A 24,853-nucleotide genomic window follows, 5' to 3' on the forward strand; every position below is an offset into this window, starting at 1 on the left:
ATGCATATCCCAGGAAAAAAAAATCATTTTTGGTAAATTTTGATATTCCGAACACGCTCGTGCAGTCTGCATTGTTAATGAAGATTCTTTGAACAATTTTAACGAATGTCGAGTTGATTTGGGGTCAAATCGTGCTCTTTACACCGATAATTTGTCATTTTCATCATGCTTGGTCATATAGGATTTCTTTTTGGATAATGTAAACTATCTGAACACATCAACTTTTTGTTTCATGGATGAGAGACATTTGGATCCTATCGATGCTTATCAAAGCATTTTGACTTGATTCACATGACGTTGCATTTGATTGCTGTCATGTTCGCTTTATCCGCTCAATTCTTCTTACGGATATATACAAAGGTCAAGAAGGCATAAAGGTTCTAAGTAGAAATTTTGCTTCATACCTTTAGTCAATTTAGCTCATAATATTGGATCATTCCACTTTGGTTTATTAGTAATTTGAATACTTCTTGCACAACCACCTTTTGACAGAATCAAAAATGATCTTTTTAACATCTGGCTATAGCAAGAATTGTAGAATAATAGTAATAGATTCATAAAACATACACATTTCCCTAGAGAACTATATTTATCAATCTTATATTAGCAAGACACCTCCCGCTTACTTCCAAGAAAGTTCATCTTTGAAATCATCATATTTATCAATCTTATATATATATATATAGGTATTTATGTGAGTTTCTCTGGAGAAAGATTTGTCAAATTATTTCTCCCCATGTTTCAATGATTCATTATTTTGTTTGATTAGAATATAGAAGAAAGGCGTCAATGCTTTTCAGTATCTATGTTGCAAGCTTGGGAGCCGTTGCTGATCTGCATATTGTTCTGTGTGCACAAGGTGATTGCTTTTGAGTACCTTTCATGGAAGTAAATGTGCTAGAGATATACATCGAACTGAAAAAATGTTGCACGAGGTTCTTCATTATATGTGATACACTATAGCTGTGATTGGTTGCTGAGAAAGCCAATATTTTATGCTTGGCACATTGATCTTTCTTTTGGTCCCATGAAAACTCATCCTAGACAACAATAATCTACTCAACTGCCAGGAGTTTTCCATTGCATTATGGTTTTATGTTATCTTTAACATATATTACTAAGAAATGACGTTGATATAAATGTAAAACTACTTTCTCCCAGTTTCTTTGAGATTATATGATTACAAAATTATATCTCATTCCGTATTATCTATTTTATCGCACTGAAAATAAATTTGCTTCAGCATGCCAGTTGCTTCCACCAATCAGCATTGTTAGCATACTGTGGCTATTGGCTTTGTTATTTGTTGGATGCCCATTTTAAAACCTTAAAATGAATATCTTACATTCTTCTGCTCATGGAATATTGCTAAGAGAAATGTACGTATTGTCTAAATTACAGATATTACCAAGGCGATCCAGTGTTAAATCCCCTGACACCTTGGGATAGGCCTCCACTAAAGAACATATTCTGCATATACGGGATTGATATGAAGACTGAGGTATGTTCAAATTTGTTTCAAGTACAAATTATTTAGTTATTTTATTTGCTTGAGCATGCTTATTTGATTATTAATCATCAAAAGTAAGCAAGCTGTCTTTGTACTGCATGAAGCTGGTGAGGGCTTCTCGGTAAGAGCATCTCAATGATGACTTGAAATTTATTGCGCTATATTTTGATTTCCTGTCGGCGTATGACTAACGTGAAATTCTTTTTTGAGATATCCAAAGTCACACTTATGAGGATTTATTTTAAGACTATGTAATTTCCAATACAATTTTCTGATCACCGAGGTCCTCTATACTGAGCTTGCTTTTGGTGATAAAGATCATTGACGTTGCATTTCACTTTCAATTATAATCTGCTGATCACTGAGGTCCTCTATTCTGAGCTTGCTTTTGATGATAAGAAAATTGACGTTGCTTTCCACTTTGGTGAAAAAAAGGTTGGGTGGCTCGTTTGAGCAATTTAAATGCGAGTGTTTTGAGTTTATTACATAGATGTTCGTTAAACATTTAAATTTGGGAGATTTACATACATACTACAAACTTCTTTTGTTTTTACATATCTAACATCTAAAGTTTGATATTTATACTTATAACACCTTGGTGTTATAAACCTATGTATATAAAAAAAAAGTGTATTTCACTTTTAAAAAGATAGTGTTATTGGTATATTTGATGTGATGTTAAAATTTGAGTGGTATGCATGTTTATATGAATGTTCAGGTGTTCGATATGCAAATAAAACAATTGTGTGGTATGTATGTAAATGCCCCTTAAATTTATCAACACCTATTGTTGAGATCTGGAGAATTTGATGTAAAAAATGGAACTTGTGTCCCTGTCATGGAGGCAGGGTGACCCGTTTGAACACATCATGCAACATGATGAATTTGTTCAAACGAGTGAGCTTTGTATAACTTTTCAGTGTGGTTGCATATCTTTCTAGAATAGTTGCATGGTTCATTGAGAAACATAGTTTTTAATCCATTCATTGCTTTGAGAACTTTCTTCATTTTGTGTTAGGTAGTATCATGTATCAAAATATATGTAATTGTTTTCTTTTTAAGGATTTCGCATGTTGCAAAGAACATGCACGAGATTTTACTTTCTATTGTAGAATGTGTAGGTCACCTTGGAGTTAAGATTTCAATATTTTGAGCTGTGGCATTCTAATTAAAATATTTGTGAGAATATTTTCAGAAGTTGACCATATTTTAAAAGACTCGCATGCTTTTTAATGCACTTAAATGTGTTGAAATTTGTGCATATTTAATTATGTGTGATTTTATTGATGAATTCACGGTTATTGTAATGCTCACATTACTTTTCATTTTGGGCTTTTGCGTTCAATGCTCATTCTACCTGCTTGCATATCTCTTAGAGCATGCTATCAAATCTTATTTTGTTTGTTTGTAGATCTAGTCATGAGTTTTTCGACTAAGAATTTAATTGCATGCTTATTAGTCTTGTTTTGCTTACTTTCAGTCAATGCAAGTATTCAAATAGCTTTCACAAGAGGAAAATCATCACCTGTAAATAGACTCTTAATTGGTCATTTTTGTAGTGAGACTCGGTTTATAGTTCTGAGCTATTAAGTCCTAATTTCTTCTGTTAATAAACATTTCTAATACAAAGACTTGCCTTAACTAGCAAACTAGGACTTTGATAGGCACCTACCTGCAATCTTTCCCGCCGCCGACACTTCCTCCCGCAATATCTCTTGTCGCCAAAACTACCTCTGCAGATTTTAGGCAGCTGGACCTCTTCTCTGCATACCAACCGGTCGGACCTACTTCTGTCGACTGGACCTCCCAGGATTGTCGGATCTCTCCCTGGATGTCTCTAACAACCAGAAATCATCTTTGCCTGCTGAAAAACTTCCCTGCTGACCTGCGAACACCTTCCTGCAGGCTGCAATTTATGGCAGCCACCTCTGTGGCGTCCTCCGCCATTTCACATGCATGGATTGTGGAAATAAATGGGAGCTTGTTACAGATGAGTTCATTTTTGGTTTGTTTTCAAAACAACTTGAAGAAGGTTATTACAGAGGCGAGATTGGATGTATCCTTGAATGGAATTCCAACAGCCAGCCTACATTCCTTCTCTGTCGGTTTCTTCTCTGCTACTGAAATACTCTATGGAGGTTCTCTTTTTTTTTTCTTTTCTATGGGAACTCACTTTGTAGCTAGAGGTATCTTGTTGCAGGCCTTCCTCACTGTAGACCCTTGTCCGAAGCTTTTTTTGCAATAGGTCCTTATCCGGAGCTTTATCCTGCATCCGACATTCTTCAAAATTTTTTCCTACAGCAGACTTCCTCCATAACTTTTTCCTGAAGCTAGGGCTGTAAATGAATCGATGCACTCGATGAACAACTCGATCTTGGTTCAATTAAGACTTGATCATGTTCATTTAAATTAGTAAATAAACAAGCTTGAACAATTTTTAAAAGCTCGAAGTTTAAATGAACTAAACATGAACATAATCCAATTTTTTTATTTATGTTCATGACTAAACTTGTTTGTTGTTCAATAATTAACTTGTTAAATACTCGATATTAAGCTCGATAATATCATATGTTATATATGATATATTATTTAAATAAAATTTAATTAACTAGAATATTATTTGTTTGTTGATAACTCGTATCATATATGATATATAAATATTCGATATAAAGTTTTTATATGTTTAAAAGTTTTCATTTTTTGTTGTTTGATAGGATTTAAGTTATTGCTTAAATGCTACACAAATCATTCTACCAAAAATCTCTAAAGTGAGGGATTTATGGCTAAATGGAGGAGAAATGAGATTTAAAATATTGTAGGGTTTAGAGTTTATAATCAATAGCATCGATCAACTTTGTAAAATTATTTATTTGATTTTTTGTATTAAAATCTAAATACTCATTTAAATTTTTAGCTTGTTTAAAAACTCGTTAACTTGCCATAAACAAATCAAGTACAAATCAAGTTCAAATATTAAAAAATTTAAACAAGGTAGACTTGAACAATATATGAAAGCTCAACATAAGCTCACATCGAATATGAACAACTTATAATTGTACCAAGCCAAGTTCGAACTATGATATACTCGGCTCGACTTGACTCGATTACAACCCTTACCGCAATAGGCTTTCTCCGGACATTTTCTTGCAGTAGACCTTTCTACGGAGTTTTTTCGTGCATCAGACCCTCCTCCGGAGTTTTTCATGCATCAAATCCTTTTTCAGAGCTTTTCCTGTAGCAGACCCTCTGAAGTTTTTTTCCGTATCAGACCCTCCTTCGGAGTTTTCCCTACTGTAGGTCCAACAGAATTCTTTCTGTAGTAGGCCCTCCTTCAGAGCCTTTTCTTGCAATAGACCTTCCTTCAGAGGGTTTTTCCTATATCAGGCTGTCTGTAGCAGACCCTCCTCCTGAGAATTTTCCTACATCAAACATTCTGGAAATTTTTTCTACATCAGACCCTCATTCAAAATCTTTCTGTACCCGTGCGCGTAAAGGTTTTTCTATCACCTCAAATAATTGTGATGGTTAAATCACTAACCGCTATGCCGATGAGATAATATCGACAAAGGGTGAGTTGATAGAGCTTACTGCCCTAAAAAATTGTGATGTTTAGATTGATAACCGCTATGCCGACGAGATAATATCGATCAAGAGCAGATATGGGCCTTTCTACTCTAGAAAATTGTGAAGTTTATAGCTAACTGCTGTGCCGACTTGATAATATCAAATGTTTGTTAGGTTGTTTTCACGGTGATCCTCAAATAGACATATGTGTATGTAAAAAGTAAAAAGTAAAAGTAAAGCTAAATAAAATGTATATAAAAAATTAGAGTATTTTCATTGACTAAAGATTATTGATATATGCATTAGCATGTTCCAAGATTTTTTATAGAAATAAGAAATACTGACATGTATATTATTTTATCTTTCTTTGATTACTGTAGTTTAGAAGTATGTTTGCTCATGAGTTATCTTTAAATAATTCATTATGTTATGTTAATTTTTTTTTTAAGTTTTAAACTTTTAAATAAGATAAATAGAAGAGGAGTTAAGGTTTATAAGAGAAGGGAACAATAACCTAAAAGTTAGCTTTTTTATTTTTGTTAGTGTAATTAAATTTTATAGTGGCCTTTTCTTTTAAATTTGTGGATAATAATTTTTTTTTTTATAGAAATAGGATAATATAAAATTTATTTTTTCACAGTCCAACCGTCCGTTCCCCTCTTGGTTAATTTTAAGCCCCTGACTGGGTTGTGACACTTAAGGTTCTAGAACATGTTGATCTCCCTTAAATGAGTCGCACGATCGACTATATCCAGAATTATCTGCTTATGTTGCCAATCAATATTTGGGGGACCCTCAAGCTAACAAGACCATCGACACATGAGAGTCTGTCATATGACTTACAATGGATAATTTCTATTAGCGGAGATTTGGAGCATGCCCGTTTCTACGCCTATATCTGGTGTAAGTCTAATTTCGATACATCTCCAATTTATACATCACGAATTCCCATGAACGAATAAAATAACGGGATGCCACAATAGACTACGAATGAAATAACTGAAGGTGAGGATGTTGAAGTAGAATTTGAAGAACATCAATTGCAATCGCCGTATTGATCACCTAGGTCAGGCATCATTTCCCCATTGTAGAAGAGTATTATTTTCTAAGCATGATGTTTTGAGGATATTTTAATGTGAAAAAAAATATTATGAATTTGATATACTGTTAGTTAATTTATTTTTTTCAGATATATTTTTTGATTAATTTAATATTTTTCAAATGTTAATTATTGTAATAAAAATTTATAATTTATTTAACTAATTGGTAATATATATTAATATTTAAATTGATATGAACATTATATATTATATATTAAGAATTATTTTATACTATTTTAATGAAAATGGCCCCATGGGGGGTGTTTTACCAAATCTAAATTTATAATTTATTTATATAATAGTTAATATATATTAAAATTTAAATTAACTAGAATATTATATATTATATATCAAGAAATTATTTTTTATAATATTTTGATGAATAGGACACCATGGGGGGCGTTTAATGTAAATGCTTCCAAGGGGGGAGTTTTATATGAAACGGCCCCATTGGGGTTGTTTGAGCTCTCATTAATTTTTTTTTCTTGCTCCCCCAAATTCAATTTATAAAGATGCTGCTTCCTATAATTTGGCCCCTTTTTGATCTTAAAGATTGGCCATAAAATACTTTTCTCCAAATTGTTGTTGCAATGTCGCTCTCGACTTATTTTAGCATGTTTATCATAGATAAGCGTTGACATACTAAATTTCTTATTACAGTTATACAGTTATGACTGCGAAAACAGCTGCCAATTGTACAATTTGTATTATCTTACTAAGTCATTAACTTCTATGATACAGGTTGGATACTATTATGCTCCTAGTGGTAAACCATATCCTGATAATTGGATCATAACCGATATTGTCTATGAACATGAAGGAACACTATTTTCAAGGCAAGTGTTGTGCATACTTAGTGGTTGGATAGTTATATTGTGCTGCAATTTTCTATACTTTTTCTTACTCATTTTATTGTTACTCGTTTTCTTTCTTAAGTTCTTCTTGATGCAGTTATATATGAAAAATATTATGGATATAAGTGTTTGACTGTAAGCTGTATTGCCAATTTTCTTGATAATCATATACTTCTGGTTCAACTTATTTTCCTGAATAAATCTAGCGTTACTGTTCATAGTCTTGACTTCAAAATACTAATTTATGAATTTTTGACTTCACCATTTTGTGTCACTGGTCATAATATTTTTGTTGACGCTCACGGGCAGCTTTTATATCTGTTTTTTAATTAATATGTTTTTCTCTATACACTGTCACCTAACTCTTGACCCAACAATTGTCTTTCTCCTCTTTTGATCCAATTTAACTGATTTTTGCATATTCTCTTATACAATGATTCATAGGGAGCTATTTTTATGATAGATTGATAGCTTTTATTGAATGCAAATTTATTTAATCATTAGAATGTAGTATCTTTTGTTGTCTTCAAAATTAAAAAAATATACCCTCAACCAATCTCTTAATTTCTTAACTTGTTTGTGGATGAAATGTTGTACTAATATGCAATTGTTTGCTAAAACCCTTATGAGTTTCTTCAATCTTGAATTAAATCTTCTCTCTCTAAAATAATCATCTTTGGAACACCACACAGTTTAACAATTTACTAAAAATATAATCTAGTCAATTTGTCAGCTTAATATGTCTGTTTGATTGACTAGAAATGAGTTGACTTGGTCAATCTGTCAACTACAATAACTTTATTCGGAGGCGGGACATCGCATAACAAAATTTATTGTAATTTCTTTTCATTTTCACTTTAAGTATAGGTAAGGACTGTAACAATCAACTCGATCTCTCTAATGCCTAGCTTTTACAATCTAACAAACTTGATATTTAGAAACATATTTGATTACGATTTTTTTTATTTCTTTCTTATCTAAGAAAAAAATAATTTCAAATCTTTTTATATTTTGGTGCTCCATCAATGGATGATGTAGCCTAAATGCTGAGTTCCCTGCAAAGTTTTTTGTCTCAAATCTATATTCACGAAACACCCACAATCGTAGTTTATTCTTAATGGCGCCTTCAATAATAGAGATTTCCTTCCTTTTTTTTTGTGAAATTTGTTGAACTACTTTCTGATATTCACTGCTAACATTTTGAACTTCTCTGGTTGGTAAAGACATTGCATTCTTTCACAAGGAAAAAATATTATTTCTCATCAAACAAATACAACTCGACTCTTCTCTTTCAAAAATAAGTTGTAGTAAAATGCTTAACTGAATAGTCAAATTACAAAATAATATCAAATGTTTTGATAAATATTATAATCATCTCTGCCAGAAGCTTTTATTTTCCTAAATACTAACATTCATAAAGCATTTTCTACTTGCACAAAGGCTATCTCCAGAAGACATAATTCAACATAGTCAAGGTAAGAACGCCCAACATTAATTGATAAACTGCAAGAATTATTCAAAAATAAAAGGATACGAAAGTGCTAGCATCGAACAAAATTGTATTAAATTGATCAGAAATAAAAAATATAATAGTAACTACTTCAGATTCTTTGGCTTCTTGAGGTGTGATATAAAAAAATCTAGTTTTTATTAGATCATTTATGTGCTTTGAAGTATTTGCTTTCACTTTGATTGATTGCTCCATAGAACTAAGTCCTTATCTTTGCTTCCTTCCCAATATTTTTCTTGCTGACTTACTCTTGAAATTATTGTGGCCTAATATTCCTTTTTTCCTTTCTAACGGACAATTCATTCTGTGGTGTCCAGTTTTGCCACATTTGAGACACATCTTAGAACCAACTAAACACTACCCAAAATGTTTTATCTCACATTTATCCTAAACTTGCTTCTCCAATTGAACCTTCTGCTTGTATTCAAATTTTAATTTAGTTTTTTTAAAGATATCTCATTTTTCATAACTTTTTCTTTTGCCTATTTGTTATTCCCAAATCTGCCTTGATTAATTCAACTTATTATTCTTTATGTTCTTTAAACTAACCCTTGGGATATGTGAAAGCTATTCTCAGCTTATCTTTGAAGCCTCATAGAAATCTATGACATTTTTCCTAAATACTGACATTGTGAGTGACACCTCAAAATTGAAGTATACTTTATCTCATACTACATGACTGCCTTGAACTCCTGTCTTAATTTCGGGTTGGTTAAAGGCTAACATTGATGGGTCTCTTCTTTCTAATGGCCTTGTGGCCCTGGCGTGGTGATTTGGGATGAATGGGAGAAGATCGTGCTCGTGACGAGGCATAATCAATTACATTGGGATAGCTAAAAAATAGAGCTTGAAGTGGCCCTCCTACTTTGTACGTTGCTTGAACCTTAGATGTTTGAAACCAAGGAGATTATTATTGAAGGAGATAATGAGATGATCATCAACGAGCTCCGGAAAGACATGGAAGCTAAGCAATGGCAACCTCAACTCGGCAGGGAACTTGCCATTACTTCTCTATACAAATTTAAATAACTGTTCTTTTTTGCATATAGGGAATGTAACAAAGTAACCTATTTTTGTTTGAGGCTAGTTTTGGATAGACCTTTTGTTTGGGATGCACACACTTGTGACACCACTTTTTTGAGTGTGGCGGAGGATGATCTCAACCACACTACTCCTTTTATGTAGCTTTTACAACATCCTTTGTTTTTGTTTAATTAAAAATGCACTTCTTTCAAGGACTCCTGTCTTATTATTCTATAATGCTAACCTAACTAATGATGGCACAAACCAGTCCTACATATCTGTGACAAAATGATCTCATTAAATTATTGTGACTAGTGTCAATCCAAACTTTTTTTTGGTGTCGTTCCTGCCACCATCACTCTACTTCCTCTTCCAACATGGAAGTTCCAATACTACTTTCCTATTATTTGGGCCGACCATAATATTTAAATTTTTTTCAGATTTTCAGCAACCAATCTTTAGCAACTGTTGGATCACTTGATCCCCCTAAATGTGGGTGCGTTGAAGGTTAAAATTGCAACGAACTGAACCATTTTGAACAAAAAAAACCCTCTCCCTTTGTGTAATCTTTCTGTGATCAACCCAACGGCAATCAATCCTTTTGCCGTTGTCCATCCATTGTCAAGCAGTTGATAACCAAACGCTTCGCCATTGCATGAATTGTGCAAACTTTTATTTTTCTCCTCATTGCACTTTGCCGCTTTCCAGGTTACGTTAATAGGCCAATCAATTCACAAGCTTATGCTTTGCATCAGTAGCCCATATAATATCTGATGAGCTTCATTCTTAATAAGATAAATAATGTTAAAACATGTTTAGAACTTAAAAGAAAAAATTAACATGTATGCCAGTTTAATATTATTAGGATTACTTTTTTTTTATAATCGCATATGGCCTAGTATGACAACAATAATGAATAAATATGTTTTAATGCTTTAAGAAGTAAAGCAGAAATAACTATAAGTAAAAAATGCAACTGTTGCCAAAAATAAATAAATTTATTACTAATACCTCTTTTAATTCACTATACTAAACAATGATATATCCATCACTCAACCTTTATCATCATTCATATTCTCAGAATTCATCATCTTAGAAATATTATATTATATTTATAGTCTTTGACATATTAAATTTTGTTATATCGCTACCTAGTTCATCAACTATAATAATCGTAGATATAGTTTAGTCAACTCAATATTGCACTTATTAATGTTTGTCAGATACCTACTAGGCCATTGCATCCATAATATCAAAGTCATAAATTTATTTATTTTTCTCTCGAATTTAATCTTGTCAGATTGTCTTTCACTGTGCAGGTCATTATTATAACTGCATACTTATCGTGAATTATATGTGTACATCAGAAATGCGTTAGCATAAATCTCAAAGAAATCCGACAGACTAAGAGTTTGAAAAGCACAGGCAGGGGGCCCGCGAAGGCAAGGCCAAATGCATCATCATCGTTAGATCAAATTACTTAATTGACCAAATGCAGATTCCTTAGATCGGAACCTGAAGTCTACCGGATGCAGGCCGTCTGAACCAAGGACTAAGATATATCCAAGCTGAGAGAAGGCATCAACATAAGTCTCACCCCAACATTGCCAACCATCTTATAAGGGCATCCGACACTGTTCATTAGGAGGCCGGGGGTTTACCACGATATACTCCAGGAACATGCCGAAGGACTCTTTGTTAAGGGGTGAGCTACCCAACGCATTACGGTGATTCATCCTTTGCTTGATAGTCTAGTCTCATTTACTATCTAGGAGTTGATAGTAAATGGCCAAACTAGAGCAGGGCTGAATCAAACCTACCAATTCAAGTCCAACCGAACCGAAGACCATCAAAACTAACCGGAAACCCCAACTCAGCATATAGTCGGACGCATGAGCCTTGCCAAACCAAGGGTGTTAAGCTCAACCGACCAAGTAATAGGGTAACCAAAACATAGACTTATGTAAAATACCTAAAATATCCTGCAATGCCCCCATTAACGTAAAGCCAAACATGTAACTACATACTTTGTACCCCACTCTACTATATATAAGGGGATCATTTTTTCAATAAGGGATAATCAAGAATCTTTTTTACTGTTCATTACTGTGCTCTCTACCTTTGCTCTGTCTCTCTTTCTTATTTTATAATCTATTTTTAAAATGTGACAAACATTCGGATTCAACATCGTAAAATGTTCGGTAACTTGGAGTATGCTAACAACAAGAAGCGGAGAAACACAAGGAGAAAAGACCAATCAATGAGGCTGTTGACATGGAGTGCATTATGGAGTTCGTGCAACAACTCCACCAATTAGGTAATCAGATGCTGGATTGAATGACAGAGACTATCCAAGAAGCTATAGCAAGGGGAAGGAAGCTGAACCCTCGAGGGAAGAACTCTCAGGAGGAAGAGCCAACGCTCAATGGCTGAAAGGGTGATCTAGGGCCCAGAAAGAGCAGGAGAATCCAAGTACCGGGACATTGCTGGGTCGGCATTGATGGACAGACAACAGTTTGAGCACACTTAGGCCCCCTGCTAGCCAGAGAATGGTTCACTCTGACAGATTTCTGTAGCTGAACAACCCTCAAAGAAATTTAAAACCTCCTCAATTGAATCCTACGAAGGTCAAATTGAAACGACCGACCATATAACATCATTCAAATCAATCGTCTGCTTGCTAAGGATTACTGACACATTGAAGTGTTACCTGTTCTTTACCATGTTGAGGGACTCGACCCTTAGTTGGTTCAATGGACTGCCAGCTAGAGTGATCACCTCCTTCAATGACTTCAAGATGATGTTTGTGGCACTAATCGCTATCCAAAAGCCCAAAAAAGAGTTCACAGGTCCTGCTGCGGATCAAACCAGGGCAAAATGAGAGCCTTTTCTCCTTAGTCACTTGATTCTGGATAAAAATATTCGAGTTGCGGGATTTTGAACACTCAATAGCACAAGCTGCGCTTGCTCAAGAGCTGAAGGAGAGATCATTCCGCCATGCCTTAGGCCTTCATCGATTGAACATCTTGATCGAATTGTTGGAGTTGTCCAACAATCACATCTCAGCTGAGTATAATTCTAACCTAGCTTCCACCAGAGCGTAGTCAAACCACCCATCTTTTGCAGAAGAGGACCCCCATAAAATTGAGGGAATACTCGTATCCTTCCATTCGGCTGTGATACAAAGACAACTGTCTGTCTCAGAATAATAGGGAACCTGACATGAATCACAACCGATGAGGTCATGCTCGATACTTAAACCAATGACCGACTCGCAGGAGCTGCTGTTGAATGATCATGAGTCTTTGAAGGCCTCCGCCGAGAGTTTGGATGGCGGAGATGGTCGAGGAATTTCAAAACAAGTAGTACTTCAAAACAAGTAGTACCATCGATGAGAGCCAGAGCTTTTCTTCAAGACACCAAGAAGTACTGTGCCTATCATAGGGATCATGGCCTTGAGACGGAGAAATGCAAACACCACTGGAGCATGGTTGAGGCGTTGATAAGAGCTGGAAAGCTTAAGGAATTTGTAGCATCAGGAGTAGCTCCAGTAGAAGAATTGTCAGATGAGCCAATCCGAGCGAATGCCATCTACATTGCTGGATTAGTACCAAATAATTTTGGAGGCAAAAATTCGTCCCGATGAGCCAACCAAAAGAGTCTTCGGTCAGGAGCACTGTGCACAATTTTCACTCCGAAGCGCATCATCCCATCTACCTATTATATTCACTCATGTAGAATGCCCATAACGACATCATTGTTGTCACTGCTATGATAAGTAACTACCAAATTGATAGCATCCTGGTCAACACTGGCAGTTCCGTGAACATTCTTTTCTGGTTAGTGTTTGACAAGATGAGACTCAAGAACGATGGACCGGCTGCATTGGTCAGACCAGTGAATGGGTTCTCGGGCAAGAAGAAGAAAGCATTTGGAATAATTGCATTAGCAGTTACCTCATTGGTGGTAGATTCATCACAGAATTACAACGCCAATGACTATAAGGCCGTGGTCTCAACATTTCACATTGGAGTGAAGTCTCCAGGTGATGGAGAGATCATTACCGTTTAAGGGGACTTGGAGTACTCTTGGACCTGCTACCTTTGAGTGTTTGGAACTATGGAGTAGGAGCCGCTTGATCTCTGAAACCAACGCGAAGGGTGTCTCAAGACCAAAGACACTACTCTTTCAATCCCTGTAGTCGACATATAGCTTAGTAAATTTTTTCTAATAAATGAAAATTTTGATGCAGAATCTAAAGACTTGTTGATTCAAACCCTTTGGGATTATTGAGACATCTTTGCTTGGTCAACAATAAAGATGCAAGGGATACCAGTCGACATTGCTTGTCATCAACTGAATATCAATCCAACCGCCTGACCAATGAAACTGAAGATAAGGTTTTCAGTGATGACCTTACCTGGAATAATTCGAGAGAAGGTACAAAACATGAATGAAGCCGACTGCATCTGGGAGGTGGAGTACTTAACCTAGGTCTCGAACGTGGTGATGGTGCAGTAGGCGAACAACAAGTGGAGGATATGCATGGACTTTACCAATATGAACATTGGTTGTTTGAAGGACAACTATCACCTGCCGAGGATCAAAGCTAGGTGGACTCAACGGTCGGCCATTCAGTAATGAGCTTCCCAGAAGATTTCTTGGGCTACCACCAGATCAAAATGCACCCAATCGATATAAAGAAGAGTACTTTTATCAATAGTGAGGGTGTGTTTTTTACAATGTATTGTTCTTTGGGCTTAAAATCTTTGGAGCTACCTACCAGCGCCTCATGGATGTAATTTTTCTAAACAAAAGAGTAAAAATATTGAAATCTATGTGGATGATGTGTTAGTTAAGTGTCGGTTGGTTGAACAACCCTTACAAAATATAACATTAGGTTAATTCAACTAAAGTACACCTTCAGGGCATCAATAGACAAATTTCTCAGTTATCTTATAACCATTGAAGGCATAAAGACAAACCTCAAAAAGTGTAGAAATTGCTAAATATGCATGCTCATCGGAACACAAAAGGAAGCTGGTTGATTGGATTACAGGCCTGAGCCATTACAACTTCAAGTTGGGTGACAAATGCGCAGCGTTCTTCAAAATGCTAAGGAAATAAAAGATTTTGAATCGTCGAATGAGTACGAGCAAACATTCAAAAACCTAAAGGACTTTCTTGTGTCGCCACCACTTCTCCAAAGTTTATAACCAATCAAAGAATCCTCTTTGTATTTTGGAATCAGACTCAAAGCCATCAGCTCAGTGCTAGTTCGAGAGGAATTGAGTAGTAGTTCCCAGTCTTTTTATTTCTTCTTGCAGGCTCTGACTATACTTCGGAATGCATCCAATTCTTGTCATGACCGAACAATCTCTTAAATCTGATCTTACTCGGCCAGAGCATTTCGGTCGGCTTAAATGGTCAGTGGAGCTCAACGAGTTCGACATCTCCTACATACCCCGGACTGCGATAAAGGTGTAAGTAGTTGCGGAATTTTTGGCAGACTTTTTTTAGTCATGCAAGCTGAAGAAAGGAACCCCTACTGATAGAAGACTTAGATCCTACACATTGATAGTACTTCTAGCTAGAAGGGAGCATGGATCGGACTTTGCTTTGAGCAGTTCGGCAGGAAAGCACCTCTATCACTCGGTCATAATAGAGTTTCAAGTCACGAACAATCAGATGGAGTATGAAGCTCGAATTGTCGGCCTGAGCCTTACTTATGAGATAATCACTCTATATCTCCATGTGAAGTCAGATTCACAGCAGATGGTGAATGGGGAATTCAAAGCCAGAGATGAAATGCTGGCAAATTACCCGATCGAAAGCTAAAACAAATATATGGAAGTTTGCTAACTTCAAAATAGAGCACATTGCTAGTGAGAACAATTAAGTGGCCGATTTTCTATTCGACTGCATCTGCTTGGGGGAGAAAACACCTCAAAGACTATTCCGACCGACTATTGAAAAACTTGAAGCAACGGAGGTGGAGTTCGAAAGAATAAAAGTTGGATGAACCCCTACATCCACTACTTGGGGACTGGAAAGATTGCCGAGGAAGTTATCGACCCAAAGAGATTCAAATGCAGAGCGACTCAATATCTGCTAATAGAGGGTAGCTTTTTGGAAAGTCTGCCACTTCCTTTTATTTGAGGTGCGCAGTAGAGAACAAGACATAGGACGTCCTCCGATAAATACACTCTAGAAAATGCAGGAGTCACTATGGAGGAAATTGTGTGGCTCGGAGTCTAATGGCAAGGATACTTTTGGTCTACACTTCTGAAAGATGCAAAGGAATTCTTTAGGAAATGCAAAGAATGCCAGAAATATACACCACTGAAACATTAACCAACCAATAGAGTGTAGCCAATAGTCAGCTTTTGGCCTTTCGCCATTTGAGACCATGAAATCCTTGGGCCGTTTCTACCATCAAAGGATCAACACAAGTTCTTTCCGGTCACAGTGGATTACTTTTAATAATGGATTAAGGCAGAGATGGTTGCCAAATTATAGTGGAAGTCGGTTGGAACTTCATTTGGATAGACGTCATTTGTCGTTATGGGTTGCCACTAATCATTACTGATAATGGGACATAGTTTGTTAACCAAGGAGCGAATTTTTGCCAACATTAAGGGATGTGCCTGAAGTTCGCGTTAGTACATCATCATGGACCAATAAGCACACAGAGGCTGCAAACAAGATTTTTTTGAATCTGCCAACAAAAAGAGTCGAAAGAGCAAAGGGGAATTGGGCCTATATTCTTCCATCAATCTTGTAGGCGGTTCGAACAATTTCTTCAACAGTGATCGGGAAAACTCCATGTATGCTGTAGCACGGAATGAAAGCAATTTTCATCGGTCTAATACAACCACTATAGCCAGGGAGTAGTGATGGGCTCAGCATTAGATGGAGTCAATCTGGCCGACTGGTAGAAGGTGAACAGTGAAGGAGTAATGCTCGCATTTGATTTGGCAGAAGAGAATCATACTAATTCAACCATTCAACAGAACTAAGTCAAGAGGATGGTCTGCTACTACAACAAGCATGTGCTGGAGAAGACTTTCACCCTGTCGACCATGTATTGAAGAAAGCTAGTCCAATGGCATGTGAACCTTTTTGGCATGCTGGACCATACTTGGATTGGTTCATTCATAATTGACCAAAGGATTGCCTCTAGAGCATACAAGCTCAAGACCTACACTTGGAAAGGATTTCTCTAGACTTGGAGCAGTGACGATCTCAAAAGATTTTTTTCTTAGACAAACAACTTATACAACATCCGAAAAATAATAAACTAGTTTTCATTTCCAGCTTGTAATTTTTATATTTTAGAAGTATTAAAAAACGATTTAGCCATTTATGTGCATAATTCCTGGGTTCAAATAATACTCGGGGAACTCGAGAAGCTCATGCACTTTCATGTCTAGCCAAATCTCAGGGAACTTGAGTAGTAAAGTTGGCAGCGACGCTAAGGCGTTCGATCGGTAGGATGCACAAGGAGCCGACCTACAACTCTCACACATTATAATTCTATGACTCCAAACTTAAATTAGATAAAATCATTGAGGTGATTCCCTGCCCATTAGCGATAAGCTCTGCGAAGGGTGTTGTGCAAATCACCCCAAAAACGAGTCTTGACGGTTACACAAAAACAGTGACAAGATCGGCTTAATAAGCCTAACAAAAGCCTAGGGACTCGGGAAGGGTAAAATGTGTGCCTGCCATCAACACCCCAAACAAACTAACAACGATGCAATTCATCTGATCGATAGAGAACAATAAAAAATGACGAACAACGAAGCAAGACATCTGATTGGCATTTAACACCAAAAATCGATCCTCAACAGACAACCATAAGAAAAGCCTATATCTCTAAACTCTAGTTAGATAAAGCTCTGGAGGTGGTTCACTGCCCAGTAGCGATAAGCTCTGCGAATGAAACCTAGCAAATCTTTTGGAAGTAAGTCTCAATGGTTATCCCTATGAGAGGTGGCGATCCGACCAAGCAAATGAGACATGAGAAGTATAAGACTTGAGACGAGCGGTGAACACATCAAAACTAACAAAAAAAGATTCTCCTAAGGGACGTGCAATCGATCATCTCAAACACACCACAAGCAATAAACAGTAAAGGTAAAAACGAGAAAGGTAAAAAGCCGGTTGATAGCCACATTTCATTTCATATATGAAAAGCTTGCAAAATTTCTCCAAAATCGTCCTTTAAAGAAAATTCATTCTATGATTTACATTCAATTAAGAGAGAGAAAAAAAATCTAATTACATGAATCCCTGAGACTGAATCAAGCATTGGACGAGCCTTCGTCAGCTACATGCACCCCCTCAGATTCTTCTCTCCTTCCTTCTAGTGCCATTGGGATGGAGAAGGGTTTGGTAAATTCGTTCAAGCCAATGTACTAGGGTTGATCATCCTTACCTGAACGATTTAATCGATTGCCAGCTTTGTTCCATGCCGGAGATGTCGGGCCTGATCATCCAAGCACTCTTCCACTATCTTCATCATAGCCTCATTCTTCATTAGAATTTCACTCTCCTCATGAATAACAAAAAGTCACTCAGATGCGTTCTCCAAGTTCTCAACCTTTTTTAGCCGTGCCTAAGCCACAATCGCCCGCTCCTCAGCAGCCTTTGCTTGAGCCTTGGCAAGCTTGTTCTTCTTCTCGGCATTGAGAGCCCTCTCCTTAGCATCAAGATAGAGGATAAGTGATGCATAGCCGCGAGCCCCACCTTATGACATAGGTCCCGTGGGCGGCTCTCATCGAGATGTTTTCTCAAAACACTTGGACCCGAAGACGTCCGCAATCGTTGAAGTGTATTCATCAGCACCCAAGGTGTTAGGGAACAAGTCCCTCATTATGTTTATCAAGGCAAATCGGGTGCCTTGCTCACAAAAATTTTCAACTGCTTCTGCATAGGACTCCAGCCACTCGAGGCCCTCTCAATCTTTTTCCAGGAGAAGAGGGAAGTGAAGTTTTTAAATCAGGCGCTAGAGCCTTTCTTTTCCTCCTACTACTTTTCTATTTAGAGAGGGTGGACCCAGGCTCCGATTCAGACTCAGTCCGAGCCTATTCCCTAGGACGAGTTTTCTCCTCAGAAGCAATAGTTTCAGACACTGGTTCTGACTCAGTTTGAATAGCCGGATAAGGTCGATTGGCCTCCCCCTCTTTGCATAATCAATGAAGCTTGTAGCAACTGGCCAAGGCGTCACCTGATTTGGATCCGACCTTTCCTTCGAAGACTTGTTCTCGGTGTTATATCTCAAAATGCTCAAAGTCCTCAAACCTCTTCCCGTTGTCCCCTCAAAGGACCTATACCCATCAAAGTAGATTTTCTCTCAGTCAGAATCAGTTCTTAGTGATGATTCTTTGTATCACAATAGTAGTCTTAGTTACACAATGGATATAGTCTGAACTTGCGGTCGCGTCGACAACACGGTCGGTCGTCATCTCTTGTCTGGCCACCTTAGCAACTTTCGAGTAGAAAACCTTCTTTCACGATATGTTTTGAGAAACCTAGGTAACCTTCTCAATTTGTCGCTGGTCTTCCTTAGCATCAAATGTCGTCCGCAAGGCTACGATCATTGCCCCAAATGTGTATCGATCTAGAACCTTGTTCATCACCATTCGACGATGTATTGGAGGATAGATAGCTGCCTCCCCTCGACAACCGAAGTCATGCCTCAAATTAGGGGAGGCACACTCTTCTTCTTGTTATATACTCCACCAAAAGGATAGGTCGAGATTCCCCAGTCTATGAAAGACTCGAGGAGGAAACACTTCTTCCACTCCCTTATTTTGTACGCAAGTCCTAGCATGTGGAACTTTTTGGTCGACCCAAACAACACATAGCCGTCTAACTCGACTCTGATGGAGAACATGTAGGAGAAGAGCTCCTGCAACCATAGTCTCTCTTTGGCGGCAATAAACAACGAATTTATAAATAGTATTGCCGAAATTGAAAATCAATTACAATGATGACTCTTCAAAACAGGAAATAAATGACAAACAGAAACAAACCACACAATAGAGAATGATGATGGTGCTGGGTGGTGGTTTGCTAGTAGGGGAAGAGCTTGTTAGACACTGCCGGTATCGTGGGAGTGCAAGAAGGGTTGGGCGACAACTCTGAAAAACAGGTTGCAACGAGTTGAGGGCCTGACTGCTTTGGTTTGGAGGATTCGACGTCAATTAAGAGAGGGTTGGAAGGCCTAGGGTGGAAGCTATTGCCTTCTGGGATGGGGAGGAGCAAGTTAGGAGGGTCGAGGGTGATAGCGACACGCCAAACCAGTCAAAAGGTTTATGGATATAGCAAGTAAGAAAGGCAAGAGGCGATTCGCGACTACAATAGATAGGCGGGAAGTTGGAGTGGTAGTGTGGAGGCAGACCCTTTGCAACAAATAGTTTGCGGCTAGGAATAAGGAGTGCGACAATCAACAGAGCCCTGGAGGCTTCAACTAAACAACAGGAAGGGAATTTTGGGCTTGGCGGTCGGACATAGAAGGTGAGGGCGCTATATGGAATTAGTTGATGAAAAGTGGATTGCGGAGGGGAGTTGAGAAAGATAATCACCATATTGGGATAGAGATACAGCTGGAGCACAACCCAATCCGTCAAATATACAACCCTCTAAATAAAAAACAGATGCTGACGACTGTCCTGACAGAATTTTGAAACAAACTTACAAAAAATTGGACTCTAACATTACAAAAAACAGATAAATAGAAGATGGATGGGCACGAAGTGAAAACATGGAGGGGAGAAGTAATTCTCGCCTAATGGAAGAGAGGGGCTGGTTCAGCCCCTCTACCTTAATGGTTTCCTCTGAACCGGGTTGTGCTAGTTCATCCTCCTAGCCCCCATGTTAGTCCCCTAGGGTTGGGGAGCTTCGACCTCACTTGTCCAAGCTTTTTTCTTCTCCCAGTAGTCAAGTTGGTCATGTTGTAAGCTCCCGATAAATCAATTTTTTAGGCGACATCATTCCAAAGAACATCTTCATAGAATATGTATTCATCCTCTTTTGGCATAATCTGAGACGGAGGTACACAACGTTGTAGGTTCTCCCAAGCCAAATTCTTAACAAATAAATATATAATATGCTTCTCCTTGATAAACAATGCTGTCAGGGGGATCAACTCTGGAATGACATCTCTAGCAGGTTGGGCTATCCTAACGTGTAATCACTCATGAGAAGCATTTTCTTCTTCTCAGTAAGGACATGGATCCCACGATAGAATTATCTTTCTTTCAAAAATCCCAGGGTGATTTCCCACCACTGTGATTCATCCATCCTATCTGAGCGTATGTCAGGAGGTACACCGTTGAACCGATTTTTATCCCAAATGACTCGCAATTGTCTTCTAGAAGTAACTCAAAATCTTTTCATCTCTGACAAGTTGGATCTCATTTCTTAAGTACAACTCAAGAGGTAGCTATATATCTGAAATGCTTGAAATCTTTTTTTCTGGAATTGACTCGTGTTTACTATCGCTCCTCAAGCTCATGACTCTTTTGGACTTCCAAAGTTAGTCCTGTTGATGTCCTCTAAATGCCTGCTACATGGTAGCTCGAGACACTATAATCTCATATTCTGCATGAACGCCCCTTATATCAAATTCACACCTTCTTGAAAAGCTACTATTACCTCAGTTGGAATCTTTCTTTGAGGTCAACTGCAATCGATAACGTCTCTTCCTCGTTGGCTATAAGTTGAGAATCTTCTTTGAAGTTTTCATCTTCTCCTGGATCAACTATTATTGCCGATTTTTCAACAATACCGCACTCATTGAAATAGATCACTCCTCTGGTTGCGCATTCAGATTCACCATACCCAAATTTGTGGCACTTGCAACATTTTCTGATTGTGATAGATTTACAGTTGCGAATTGGTTTCACCTGTTCACCACTCTGAATCAGCTTATCTTTTGACGGGGTTGTCTTGTGTGTTCTCTTAGGTGTACTCTGGCTATAAGATTATGAGGTTGAACTCTGCCTGTAGGATGTTGGGGTTGCTCGGTGATGTGGTCTCTCCACTTTTGATGCTAGAGTTGCCCCCTCTGTCCGTAGTAAGCAGGGAGGAACTGGTATTATGTCTCTCGCTTCATCTTCAAATTCTCTCATTCTCTCTTTCGATTTTTCTGATCATGATTGAGGGTAACCTCCCATTGGATTTCATCCTCAATGTCTGCAAGCCTTCGCTGTAGTTGATGAATTTCCCACTGCATCTCTTCCCGGATAGGCTCGGGTGTGTATATGTTTAGTAGCATGGCTAGGGTTTATAGTTGGGAGGTGAAAGAGGATGTAAGGGACTATTCGACAACGTGGAGGATTTTATTTGGGGTTGTTGAATTTGAAAATCAACAAAGGAGAATTAGGTTAGGTCAAAATGTGGCTAAGGTTTTGGAATAGGAAAGAAAATTTTGGTGGAGGCGGCTTGGGTAATGCGGATGCTAGAAAACTCTAGGGTAGGACTAGGGTGAGGCTAGCTCTTATACCAAATGATACTAGAGTTAACCCAAATCACAATAAAATTAGAAACAGTATTGTTGAAATTGAAAATCAGTTACAACGAGTCTTCAAAACAGGAAATAAAAGACAAACAAACACTAACCACACCCTAGGGAAGGTCGACAGTGCTGGTTGGTGGTTGGCTAGTAGGTGGAGGGCTGGTTGGAAGTTGCGGATATCGTGGGAGGGCAAGAAGGGTTGGCTGCAGCCCTGGAAAATAGGTTCAATGAGTTGAGGGGCTGACTGCTTTGGTTTGGAGGATTTGACGTTAATTATGAGAGTGTTGGAAGGCCTAGGTTGGAAGCTGTTGGCTTACGGGACGCGGGGGAGCAAGTTAGGAGGGCTGAGTGTGTTAGTGATATGCCAGACCAACTGGAAAGGTTCACAATTGCACAGACTTGTGGGGGTAATTCGCGACTACAAGGCAGGGAAGGGAGTTAGGGGGGAATTCGCGACTACAAGGCAGGCGGGAAGTAGGAGCAGTAGTGTGGAGGCAAACCCTTTGCTGCCAGGAATAAGGGGTACGACAATCAACAAAGACCTGGAAGGTTCAGTAGCACAACAGGAAGGGACTTTTGGGCTTGGCAGCTGGATGGAGAAGGTGAGGGCACTGGCTAGAAACAGTGGAAGAGAAGTGGACTGCGGAGGCGAGTTGGGGAAGATAATCACTAGCTTGGGAGAGATACAACCGGAACACCATCCAATCCGTCGGATAAAGCCTTGGAGTAAAATGGATGCCGGGGGTTGTCCCGACAGAATTCTGAAACAAACTCACCAAAAATTTAACCCTAACACTACAAATAACATATAATTAAACGATGGATAGGCGAGAAGGGGGGGGGGGGGGGGGGGGGCGGGCACGTACATGCGCTTGTCCCATCGTCATCTTTAATCTTTCATTTGCTTGCTCATGCATCCCATTCTAGAGTTCTATTTCTATTCCTTAGACCATTAGACGGCTTGCCTCACTTATAAACTTTTTCTAATTATTGAAATTGAGCTTTTCTGAAGTATATGCATTTCCCAATAAGAATGCGGTGAAGAAATAATCTCTGATCCGGTTTTAAGGCTTCTGCAGTTGGTGATAAAAGTAAACATTTTATTTGTCTTTAGGTTCATTTTTTGTCCACTTGCTCTCTCTATCTCTCTTTCCTTTATGAGATAACTTTACGCTAATCTTAACTTATGACTTCTATATCTAATAGAGCCTGTTTCCTGTGTAACATGATAGGGCTGGTACAGAGAAAATGTTTCATTTTTTAAAATTGAATGAATTTAACTGATAGATAATATATTTTATTGTAATTCACCGGGGCATATTGTATAAAAAATGATCTTGATCTATCAGAATTAAATGCAAAATATGACAATAGGACTCGATGGAGAAAAAAGGATTCGTGTAGCTGACCCCACTTAGTGAGATAAAGGCTTGTTGTTGCTATTGTTGTGACTGTCTTTTAAGATCTTAATTTTTGCAGTGCAGTTCAAATTTTTTTGCTAGTGCGCTTATTCTATAATGCGCATTTCAGGTCTGGTAATTCCGTGCGTGGAAACCCTGGAGTTTCAAGTGGCGATGAAACAGTATGTAATCAATAGCAAATTCTATTGCTTTTTCTTGGCGAATTAGGGTAGATCAACAGTTGTTAATGTCGCTTAACTAATGAGCATGGTCTTATTTCTGAGAGGCTGTTTAATGCAGGTACCCTATCACTCTCTTTCCTGGTGCAAAACATGGCTAGGATCGAAAGTGAACATAACTAGGGCTCCGCAGGTTTTTTTTATTCCAAAAAGCTGTTGATATAGTTTTTGAAATTGTTGCTAAACTACTTTGTTTTAACCTGAACAAACAAATGTAAGAGATAGTGTCTATTCTGTATTTATCCATCATAAAATCTTGAGCGGTGCCGGTTCGGCCCCTCCACCTTGTAGGTTATTGCTGAACTGGGTTGAACCGGTTCAGCCTCCTTGTCCCATCGTCATCTTTAATCTTTCATTTGTTTTCTCATGCATCCCATTCTAGAGTTCTATTTTCATTCCTTAGACCATAAGACGGCTTGCCTCACTTGTAAACTTTTTCTAATTATTGAAATTGAGCTTTTCTGAAGTATATGCATTTCCCAATAAGAATGTGGTGAAGAAATAATCTCTGATCCGGTTTTAAGGCTTCTGCAGTTGATGATAAAAGTAAACATTTTATTTGTCTTTAGGTTCATTTTTTGTCCACTTGCTCTCTCTATCTCTCTTTCCTTTATGAGATAACTTTACGCTAATCTTAACTTATGACTTCTATATCTAATAGAGCCTGTTTCCTGTGTAACATGATAGGGCTGGTACAGAGAAAATGTTTCATTTTTTAAAATTGAATGAATTTAACTGATAGATAATATATTTTATTGTAATTCACCGGGGCATATTGTATAAAAAATGATCTTGATCTATCAGAATTAAATGCAAAATATGACAATAGGACTCGATGGAGAAAAAAGGATTCGTGTAGCTGACCCCACTTAGTGAGATAAAGGCTTGTTGTTGCTATTGTTGTGATTGTTTTTTTAGATATTAATTTTTGCAGTGCAGTTCAAATTTTTTTGCTAGTGCGCTTATTCTATAATGCGCATTTCAGGTCTGGTAATTCCGTGCGTGGAAACCCTGGAGTTTCAAGTGGCGATGAAACAGTATGTAATCAATAGCAAATTCTATTGCTTTTTCTTGGCGAATTAGGGTAGATCAACAGTTGTTAATGTCGCTTAACTAATGAGCATGGT

At 37.8% G+C, this 24,853-nt stretch overlaps 1 protein-coding gene across 3 annotated transcripts in view; it reads left to right on the plus strand.

The window, feature by feature from the left end:
* The window catches only part of LOC110038655 (phospholipid--sterol O-acyltransferase), a 71,885-nt gene that overhangs the window by 35,674 nt on the left and 11,358 nt on the right, over positions 1-24,853 (plus strand). For 2 of the 3 annotated variants that reach the window (XR_002295444.1, XM_020743552.1), the window contains exons 8-11: positions 1,402-1,501; positions 6,916-7,010; positions 23,618-23,669; positions 23,788-23,859. Coding sequence is in view for 1 of the 3 variants with exons in the window: in XM_020743552.1 (XP_020599211.1) it covers positions 1,402-1,501; positions 6,916-7,010; positions 23,618-23,669; positions 23,788-23,859 (319 nt within the window). In the remaining 2 variants the exon portion in view is untranslated. Of the gene's footprint in view, positions 1-1,401; positions 1,502-6,915; positions 7,011-23,617; positions 23,670-23,787; positions 23,860-24,711; positions 24,764-24,853 lie in introns of all 3 variants that reach the window. The other variant, XR_002295445.1, reaches the window with a different exon arrangement.

The sequence above is a fragment of the Phalaenopsis equestris genome, unplaced genomic scaffold, assembly GCF_001263595.1.
Source record: "Phalaenopsis equestris unplaced genomic scaffold, ASM126359v1 Scaffold233395, whole genome shotgun sequence".
NCBI lineage: Eukaryota > Viridiplantae > Streptophyta > Magnoliopsida > Asparagales > Orchidaceae > Phalaenopsis > Phalaenopsis equestris.